At 40.0% G+C, this 10835-nt stretch overlaps 2 protein-coding genes across 2 annotated transcripts; one reads left to right on the forward strand and one right to left on the reverse strand.

Moving 5' to 3' along the window:
- Window positions 1-243: 243 nt before the first annotated feature.
- Window positions 244-682, reverse strand: LOC100725835 (histone H2A type 1-A). Its single transcript, XM_003468775.2, has one exon. It carries the CDS (start codon window positions 680-682, stop codon window positions 287-289), a length of 396 nt encoding a protein of 131 aa, XP_003468823.1. The 3' UTR covers window positions 244-286.
- Window positions 683-986: 304 nt separating this feature from the next.
- Window positions 987-1429, forward strand: LOC100726109 (histone H2B type 1-A). Its single transcript, XM_003468776.2, has one exon. It carries the CDS (start codon window positions 987-989, stop codon window positions 1368-1370), a length of 384 nt encoding a protein of 127 aa, XP_003468824.1. The 3' UTR covers window positions 1371-1429.
- The last annotated feature ends 9406 nt before the right edge of the window (window positions 1430-10835 follow it).

Consider the following 10835-nt stretch of genomic DNA (forward strand, 5'->3'; position numbering starts at 1 on the left):
GAAATTTCTAAAGGAGGCCCTGGATGGCAAGCCTTTAAGTCTGCAAGTGTATGGGAACTTTTCACAACACCTGAGGTTTGGGGCCAATAACTAATTAAACACAAATTCGTAAGAATCAAAATTAATTTTAGTTTTATCTACTTCCACAGAGTCACACAACTAGAGGCCTTCATAGCCTGTGTGCACAGCCTTCTTTTTGTGATCATTGTGGGTGGCCCTGAAAAGGGCCTTTTGTGTGGTTTTTCTTCTCAATATTTTGGTCACTCAGACTTGTCGCTTGGAGGGATCACTTGTTCTGGTCCTTGTGGTGGCGGTTGTCGGTCTTCTTGGGCAGCAACACGGCCTGGATGTTGGGCAGCACGCCGCCCTGGGCGATCGTCACTCCACCCAGCAGCTTATTGAGCTCCTCATCGTTGCGGATGGCCAGCTGCAGGTGGCGCGGGATGATGCGTGTCTTCTTGTTGTCGTGGGAAGCGTTGCCCGCCAGCTCCAGGACCTCTGCTGTCAGGTACTCCAGCACGGCCGCCAGGTAGACTGGGGCACCAGCCCCGATGCGCTCCGCATAGTTGCCCTGCCGGAGCAGGCGGTATATTCGACCCACAGGAAACTGTAAGCCAGCTCTGGAAGAGCGAGACCTGGCCTTAGCACGGGTCTTGCCACCCTGCTTTGAGCGCCCAGACATTCCTCTGCAGATGATGGGAAGGAGATAAGCGAGCAAGCAACCGCCACTGGGCTTATTTATAGTCCGATGGCACGCTGTGATTTGACAACTGGATGGCTGTTTAGCCAATCAGAAAAACCTCACTGGAATCACCTCATTTGCATACTGGCCATTTCCGTTATCCAATCAGATAGTGGGTAATGGTACTTATTTGAATGCCGCTCCTATAAATACCTCTGTGGTCACCTCCTAACGGTCTTTGCTGACTTGGTTTTGTCTTCGTGCGCAACCTGGGGTTAAGTGTTGTAGAGTTGTTCACTTAGCAATGCCAGAGTTAACTTCGAAGGTTGCCACAATTTCCAAGAAGGGGTTCAAGAAGGCTGTCATTAAGACTCAAAAGAAGGAGGGGAAGAAGCGCAAGAAATCTAGAAAAGAAAGCTATTCCATTTATATCTACAAGGTGCTAAAGCAGGTTCATCCAGACACGGGCATCTCCTCAAAGGCTATGAGCATCTTGAATTCCTTTGTCTCTGACATATTTGAACGGGTATCGTGCGAGGCATCACGCCTGGCACACTACAACAAGCGTTCAACCATTTCATCACGGGAGATCCAGACGGCTGTGCGGCTGCTGCTGCCCGGGGAGCTGGCCAAGCACGCTGTGTCCGAGGGCACCAAGGCTGTCACCAAGTACACCAGCTCCAAGTGAGATGTCTAGCTGATCTTGTCTCCAAACCAAAGGCTCTTTTAAGAGCCACCTATGCTTTCTGAAGGAAGGAACTGTGTGCTTGTGACTTGATAAACTAGACAAATGTTTAGTTACAGTACCAATAAGTTGACTCAATATTTCCCCAGTGTGTGCAGGCTTCCCTTTAGGAGATAAGTTCAGGGAATTTATAAATAATATAACAAAATGTTCAGGGCTGAGGAATGTAGTTCAGGGTGAGGGACCCTGTTTTGTATCTGAAGTGCAGTCAAAAAAGTTTTGTCTGTTGACTAGCTAAGCCAACTTGTTAGGCTCTAAAAACAAAAACAAGGTTTTCACTTCTCAGTGCCAATCTGTTCTGAAAGCTATGTAGACTGGAGAAATGTACAGATGGTACTCTGAGCATTGGGACTCAAGTCCAAGCTAGCCTGAACCCCTGGTAACTTTTTGTCCTTCAAAAATCTGTCAACATAAACAGGAAGGAAACCAGCCTTAGTACTGCTAGGTCAGACTTTTCTAAGGTTTTCCTAAGTCTACAGCTGCCAGCCCCTTTGGCTCAGTTACCTGATAAAGGGTTTGACTTGGTAAGAGATGACCTGGAAATGGTAAAGCTTGACTCTCCATAGCATTCATCAATAAAAGCACCCATTCAGAGCTGGGATTATATTGAGGATTCTTTGAATTGCTTCCCTGGAGATGAGTTTTCACTGAAAATGTGACTTAATAAATCCATACCCTCCGTAGAACCAATGTAGTGATGTTTGCTTTATAATTGAATATAACAACCAAACATACTTGATAAGTCATAAGCTTCTTATTAAGCAATGAAGCTCGTGATCTTTGCCTGGTAGCTCGAAAATTTTATTCAGCACTGCTATATTTGATGACTGCCTGGCTGCCCTCAGACCCTGAGTGCCTGGTCAGATTCCCTGGTGGTGGCAGCCATAGGACTTTTGGAGTCTCCTGGAGATGCACTCAAAGGTATTACAGACAAGAGGACTCACAATGCTTAAGACCTGGGAACAGATCTGATGTTGTGGTACACTTGCTGCAGGACCTAGATGTAAAAATATCTCTTGATGGCCTGTCCTGATATTACATGCTCCCCTTTCATAATGATTACCTATAAGCCTTCAGTTGTGTGTAAGCCCAGTATTGCAAAAGAACATCCAAAATATTCAAGCTGTGTTGATGTAAAAGGAGTTGTGATAGCTATAGAAAGACATGTAAATGATTTTTTTTAAAAAAAATCATTCAACATGATTGGATACTGACCTGTATTTAAATGAAGTGAAACCTGTAAAATTCTGATTGGATGGATGGCTAGGCAATCAGATGAGCCACAGTCTGCACTAAGGCTGTAAAAAAGATCAGGAAACTGCCTTAACGGTAATTTTTCTGTTATAACAGAATCTTTTGAGCTCTGTCTCATCGCAGAAGGGTGCAAGCTAAGCCCTAGTCTCCCTGATGCCCTCAGTCTGCCAAGTCCATCTTCAGCTCTGTGAGGGCCACTCGGTACCTAGGATCTGTACTCAGTACCTGGTCGCTGAGTTTCCGGAGCCGGCAGACGACGCGGCTGGCCGACTCGGCCATCCCGCGTCCTCTACCGGAAGCTGCTGAAACCACAAGCTGGTGTTGGGGCGCAACGTGTTCACAGCTTTAGTTTCAGGCTCCGCTGCTGGCCAGATACTTGATATATCGCCACTGCCACGACTAGTGTGGTGAAGACTTAGCATGTTATTGAGATCAAGTGGCTGGAATTGGAGGGGAAGAGAGCCGCATACAAAGGGGTTACAGAGTGATTCGCCAGCACAAGTTTAACTGACCGCAGCTTTTTCAAAGGAGCAGGACCCAGAACATCCCCTTCTGCCTAAAGAGGCATTCATTTCAGTGCTCAGAAATATTGCCACGGGAACTTAGGATCCTGGGTGGAACTAACTGTGCGGACCCAGTTAGGGCTAATGGAGTAGCTGAGCCAGCTGAATTCTGGCCACTGTGGCGCCAGCACCCTCGGGAATGCAGCACATCCACATTAGGGTGTGGCTGTGACCACCTAAGAATGAAGATGTGGAATCCCACGTTGGGACTTCTTTGGGTAGAGGGTATCCCCATCTAGCCATTCAGTCTAATTCTACACTTAATTAAAATGAGAGTAGAGTTGGCATTAAGTGGTTGAATTAGAAGCAAAGAAAAATGTCTAGTGTACTCTAACGCTTACAAGACATCATTAAGCACCAGTCACCTCCATTTTCCTGCATGTTTTCTGGGGTATCTTTCAGCAAAGTATTTCCAAGCGCTCCAGTCTGATTTACTCCTTGAAGTCTGTAAAGCATGCCTTGTTAACAAAGCAAGATGTGACTCTTTGATAGTTTATACGAAAAACTTAGAAAATGTCTCTGACACCTACTGCCATTATGAAATCTAGAGTAAGGTGAGAAGGAAGCTTTTCTATCACTACCTACTCAGGAATTTCAGACCCTGGGTTCTACCACCGAATGAGGCAAAATATTTGTTGATTTTTTAAAGCACACCTTGTCAGTAAACACCCACAGAAATACCTGAGAACAAAGCAATCAAAAAACTTTTATACAAAAAGTCCTCAAATTCTTCAAACACTGCAAAACAAAGCAGGGATCTTCACACATCGAATTTACAAAAATTCCTTTAAAATTTGCATTTAAAATTATTTTCTTAACAATACTTGTGTCCATAAACTTATACCCAAGCCTGTAGAATTGAATACATATGAGGACAGTTTGTGGGAAATATTAAACCTCTTGGAGAATTTACTTAGAAAGGGATGGAAAATAAATATAGGAATTGCTTTAAAAGTATAAAGGCATAGTTTTAAAGAAACAATGTTAATTTATTTGAAAATATTGATAAATGTAAATTTCTGAAATAGTAAAATAATTCAAAATGAACCTATGAAGCAGTGAAGACTAAGAGGTATGAGGAAAATGTTGGAGTCATCAGTGATCTAACATGCTTGAGCTTCAGGCCTCCTGTTAGACATTTAAGAAAAGATAAATCGTAGCTAATAAACCTCATTCATATTTTGTCACAAATATGATAAAACTCAAAAAAGCATGCTACTAGATGTGGAACAGTCTAATTATGAATAAGACTCTACAAACCTTTCTTTAAATGTAAACGACCAACTGTGGACAGTCCACTAAAGATTAACAATGATGGGGTGGGCTATGGCTCAGTGGCAGAGTGCCTGGCAAGCATGTACAAAGCCTGGGTTGGCTCCTTGGCATGACAAAATTATTTTAAAAAATAACAATGGCAAACTAGGGTCCATCTAGGAATATAAGATTGCTTGAATTTTAAGTAAAACACAAACTTAATTCACTTCAAAAGGTTAGAAGAAAAATTAATCTCATGTTAAACTCAACAGATGATTAAAAAGGCACTTGCTAATATATTTACTCAGGTAATTTTTCTTAGTGGAATAGTAGTAGTTTTAGTGGACTTTTCCTCATTTCTATTAATATTATAAATTATTAAAAATATTTCATTTTTGAAGCATTATAGAATAATAAAAAAATCAGATGCAAGTAATTCCTTAAGGGGAGTGCCCCACAGCTTACTGTGAAATAATACTGGAAATAAACAGTCTGCTCAGAGGAATCCACAGTTTCTGAGAAGGAGCTGTTCTCAAGGTTCAGTAAATCATTTATATTTTTTTGGTATCGAGGCTCAAACTCAATGCCTTCACAACTTTTGTGCCAAGCAGGCACCTACCACACTGAGCTCAACCCCCTGACAATCATATTTAATATAATTGTAGTCACTTAAAAATGCTAGCGTTTATCTTCTTAATTTTGTACAAATTGTGTTAGACAAGAAAACAATAAGTAAAGTGGAACTTAATTGGTGAGTTTTAGCTGCTTTTCATTTATAAATTTAAAAATGCAGTGTTCTGGAATTGGACTGTGGAAAAAAGATAAAGATAAATGAAATTAAGAATGAGCAAGGACAAAGGATGCTTAGCTTAAAAGCCTGAGGAGGAAATAAGTATGTCTGGTTACTTTCCAAAGTAAGTGAATGAGCAGTGGAGAGATACAGGGAGCAAATCATGAAACAAGGGAGCTGCCTTACTCTTCTGAGGACTGTATTAAAAACATGCAATCTGGGAATGACCGTAAAGAACAGGAGAAATACACACAATTAAAATGTACAAACTATGTAGCAGAGCTGAGAGGTTTTAAATTTTTTTTTGTTTTTGCTAGGACAAAATAAGAAAAACCTTTTTCTATATGATGATGTCATGTTCAAATACACATGTAACCAATAGTTACCAATAGTTAAAGTAACCAATAGTTTAAAAAATATTCAAAAACAATATACCATTGTGGAAGGATTCTAAGATGACTATTGTAAGTCACTGTTTTGTTCTGTTTTTCTCCCGTGTATCCTATATTACAGTGAGCTCATGACTTTCTGTTTGGGGTGATGAGAATGGTCACCAGGGCAAGGTGCTCAGCATGCATGCAGGGTTGGCCAGTAAAGCAACTATACTAGCTGGGTGCCCAGGGGCTCAGAGCCTGGGAGTGTTCTCCAAGACAAGCCAGTAAAATCTTTGGCATTTTCAGACCTGGAGACTAAAAAGACACATTATAGGGGTATGGACAATACAAATACTTCAGAAAAATAATCTTGAGCTGCCAATAGCTGAATCCCTAGTTCTTGGAGCAAATGAAAATGAAACCAAAATCAGAAATTAGAAGTGTTGTGGCTGTTGAGAGGTAGGGGATATCTCTGAGTCTCTGTTTCTACTGTCTGAGGGCTATTTCTGTCCCTACAGCTAACTTTTCTTTTCTAAGGTTTTCTGCAAGAATACTTTTAATGGCCTCTTGCTTTTTTACTTGCTGTATTTCAATTAGTTTCTCTGATTTATAAACACATCTGTCTGACCAATCAGTCATAACTTTCAACTTGTCACAACCAAAACCCTGTCCAGCACAGCACCACAATTGATTAAATGTATTGGTCTTGAATCACACTTAAAAATTAGAGCCAAATAGGGTATAGCTGGTCCTCTGGGAAAATTTGTGGATCACCAGAATTTCCTGATTGCCTTTATGATGATATCAATCCAAACCTTTCCTTGGGAGCTAAGAATCTGTAGGAGAGACCTGAGATAGCAGATCTGTTGCTCAGTTCTTTCTGCTGTCCAGTGATGCTTCTGAAATCCTGAGGCATCAAATCTAGACCATATTTTACTAAGTTTGCCTTCAATTCTTATCATATAGAAATAAAGTAAACACCCGGTAGCCTTTTCCATTTTGATTATGCTTCCTTATATGGTCCAACTAAACTCGCTGGAGTAATATGACTGTCACATGACACCTAAATAGCATGATGCTGGGAATAAAAGCTAAGCTTGCTGCCTTCCACTGAAATATGACAACATCATTAGATCATTGAAAATGTCCCCCCTTAGGAAATATGATAGTGAAATTAAAGATTTTCTGAGTGAGTCCTTTAGCTCCTTGATGCCACAGAGAAATATAAATTCTACATTGTATAAGAAGTTTCACTTCTAACACCTGTCTTCTAATCCCCTTGTTATTACCATTCAGATTACACTTGTATAACCTTAAGGATCTATCCTAAAACCAGTGATGTGTCTTTATATGAGACATAAGACACACACAGAAGGGAAGGCAATAGAAGGATGAAGGCAGAAATTGGAGTGATGTAGCTATAAGATTCTTGGCAGCCATCAGAACTAAGCTGGAGGTCCAGGTCAAATTCTTCCTCAGAGTAGCTAGAAAGAACCAGTCCTGCTAACACCCTGGTTTTGGACTTCTGACAGTTGAGATACAACTGACAAGAGACAAATATGTAGCATATATGCAGAATATTCAACTGTAAAAATTTAAAATTCTATTAAGAATGGACAAAAGCTGTGAAGAGACATTTCTTTAAAAAGGACATATATAAAACCTAATGGAAGGGTGTTATATGTGTCATATAGAAATAAAAATTAAAACCACAGTGAGACATCACTTCACATTTATTTGACTCTCTGAACTCCAAAACACTGACACCACCAAGTGCCGATGAGGATGTGAAATGAACTCATTCATTGCTGGTGGAAATACTGAATTGAGCAGCCACTTTGGAAGATAGTTCTTATATTTTTGGTGCTGGGAATCAAACTCAGGACCTGGCGCTTGCCAGGAAGGCCCTGTGCTGCTGAGCTATATCCCTGGCTCTGCAGTTTCCTGTGAAACTAAATGCTCTCACCACATATTCTGGCAATTCTGTTCCTAGGTATTTATTCAAATGCGCTGAATACATATATCCACACGAAACCTGTACATAAATGTTTATGGAAGCTTTATGCATAATTGTCTCAAATTGGGAGTAATCAAGATGTTTTTCAGTAGGTGAATGAGTAAATAAAGCGTGCTTCATCCATGCAAATGGAGTATCATGTAGAGATTTTTAAAATAACGCACTAAGACAGAAAAAAGCATGAAGGGAACCTTAAATATACATTGCCGAATAAAACAAATGAGTCTGAAAAGACTACAGTGCATGCCAAAAAAGCCCAACAATGTGACATTCTGGAAAAGGCAAAGCTACAGCGACAGGAAAAGGATTAGTGGCTACCAGATGCTGTGGGCTGCTGAAGGAGTAGTAGGAGGGGTGAATAGAACTTCTGTGGGAAGTTTGTGGGAGCTATCACGAAATCAAAACTAGAAGATAACACAAGGCAACTTAAGAATGTCAGTTGGTAAGTGCTAAATTCCTAAACAGAATGTAAAAGTGAATAAATGCTATTAAGGAAAAATGCTTTTCTGGTGTACTGTGAAAGTACACAGTTTATTCTTGGAATGCTAATATACTTTAAGCCTTAAAATCCATCCACCTACTCACTAAACAGGGGTTACTAAGCACAAACACCTCACAGGTACTGCTCTTAGCAACAGCAAATTAGCGGCACAGAAAATGTTGCAAGAAGTTTATGGATTAAAATACAGATAAATGAGGTAACCAGAAATTTTAGGAAATCATTAAGTGCTCATTCAAATCTGTTGCTACAACATTTATGTGTGAGAGCTCCCTTAGGAAACTTTCACAGCATCAGCACTGTGCTGGGGCTGGTTCTAGTGAGTGCAAACCTATTTAGAAATGTCAGTTGCTAAAATTTCAGGAATTTTGCAACTGTTCATTGAATACATTAAAAAACGAATTGTGTAGAAGTATAATTAAATAAATGTAGAATGGTGAAAACAGTTATCCATTCATAACTGTTTGCTAGCATTTTACTGTTTCTGATCTCTGCTCTTGAGGCCACCTCTGTGAATTCCCTCTGCTTGGTGGTATGTAATTTGCATGCAGTGATGGGTGAGCAGCAAATGAGCCTGAAGGACCTTTTGTAGCATGGAAATCAACATGTTAAAGTAAATTTTAGTTATTGTCTGTTGATTGTCCAAACTTTAGGAAATCTTTAGGAGAAAATGTTAACAATGCTGATTAAATCTAAAAGAGTGACATATCTGTAGCTACTACATTGTGAATAGCCCAAATAATAGGGAAATATTTCAGCCTTCAAAACTATGGCAGTATCTGACTCAGCAAAGAGGTTGCACATGGAATTGACATCTGAGCAAAACTCAGGTTAATTTTACTTGGTGGAACCAATGTCAGTTACTTTTGTATCCTGCCAATATATTTGTGACTTCTAAACAGTAACTAGTTAGTTACTAGCAGTCTGATTTTGTGAGACTGTTGGCTGTAAAATTATGTTGATTTTGTCAATTATTTTAGAGCTACAGGTCTAGATTGAAAACCAAGGAAACAATTTAACTTAGATTTATTTTTGAAATTATACAAAGAAACATTTAAGAGAAAAGTTTACATTTACTTTTAACTGGTGTCCTGAAATTCATTAATAGGCATATGCATATGTGTGCTTTGTGGGTGTGTACTTTTCCTCTAGAGTCAACTGCTAAACATTTACTCACACATTGCTACATATAAATCATACATTTCAAAGTGACCCCAAATGTGATCCACGTACAGAAGACAGTGAAAGGCAAACAGATATTTAAATTTAAAAATTTAATTTTTTTGTCCATACACGGTTGCTGTACATAATGATTACCTTTGCCATGGGGAGTTTGTACATGTACATGCCACATCTTAATTTCCTTTTGTCCCCTTCACCTGCAGGGAGGACTTGTCCTTTTCATGGTCTCCCCTCATATCACTCCCCACCACCCTGCTCTTTCCTACTCTTGTTCCTCTTTCCAATTGAAAATGCTGTATTTGCATCTTTGCCCTTGGATATAAAAATAAGACAGAATCAAAGGGACACTTTAAACTTTGCTCTGTCTGTGGTTTCCAGGCCCAGCTCATTTCCTGCCTGGTGTAAGGGAAGATCATAGGAAAAAAAAGTCTTTCCTGCAGTAAAGAAAACATGGAGGAGGGAAAACTGACTCCATCATCCCATTACAGATGCTCCAGGAGGCATTTTCTCAGATTTCAGGTCCTTTTATCTCAGACTTATGGATTAATACATGTAGTTAAAAGCAAATGTTCTGGCCTCCTTTTAGCAAGAACAAGTATTCACCATACTCTGGATTATGTGTGATAATATGTTGCTGAAAGGTCCGAGAGACCAAATTCGAAGGGCAGTGTCAGAACATTTATTGGTTGTCTCTTTAAGGTTTCTTTTGAAACTGACTGGCACAGCCCCCCAATGAGACAGAGGACGCTCTTATTGGTAACAGGAACTGCCGCTTTACTGAGGCGGGTTCTGGCTTATATATCTGACTGTGGCCAATCACAAGCTGCCTATCTGACTGTGGCCAATCACAAGCTGCCACGGAGTAAACATCACTAGTTGCCGCGGAGAAGTTTATTTGGAGAGGGACATAACACATTGCGGAAGCTGACGTGGCTCTTGGTCCTGGGCGGAGTATGTTGAGCGCCTGCGCCCAACATGAAACCCTTGACTGTATTCAGTCTATAATTTCAGACAATAAATTCTTAGAGGTTTTCTAGAGAAAGTGCCACTATATAAGACTGCTTCAGAAATTCACACGTTTGAATTGAGTAAAGACTGAAGATCTCTCATGTGAACAGATTTTGCAGTTCTTAACAATACGTGGAATTAACTGTAACTATTGTGGAGAACATGAATGTTTATTACAGTTGCAAATAATTCAATAAAGTGCCTCATGTCTTGTCAAAGAAAAAGTACTACTCACAACCAGCAGCATATAAATAAGGAAATCAACTAATCACAGCTCTTATGTTGACAACTTAAAAACTGGAAAAAACTTTGGTTTTTAATAATCTTTAAGCCAGTTATTAGCAGCCGAACTTTCAGGTAACTGCCTCCTGGAGCTGTTATCCTGAAAGAGTCTCCATAATTCAAGAGTTTCTGTAGAAGTGGTTTACCACGTCAGTTAACACTGATAAAGCATTATAATCAAAAGA

The sequence above is a fragment of the Cavia porcellus genome, unplaced genomic scaffold, assembly GCF_034190915.1.
Source record: "Cavia porcellus strain 051 isolate PalLab524CR breed Dunkin Hartley unplaced genomic scaffold, mCavPor4.1 scaffold_13, whole genome shotgun sequence".
NCBI lineage: Eukaryota > Metazoa > Chordata > Mammalia > Rodentia > Caviidae > Cavia > Cavia porcellus.

What these genes read in the sequence shown, in the direction of transcription:
- LOC100725835 (XM_003468775.2), bottom strand. Translation starts at nt 682, where the DNA reads ATGTCTGGGCGCTCAAAGCAGGGTGGCAAGACCCGTGCTAAGGCCAGG.
- LOC100726109 (XM_003468776.2), top strand. Translation starts at nt 987, where the DNA reads ATGCCAGAGTTAACTTCGAAGGTTGCCACAATTTCCAAGAAGGGGTTC.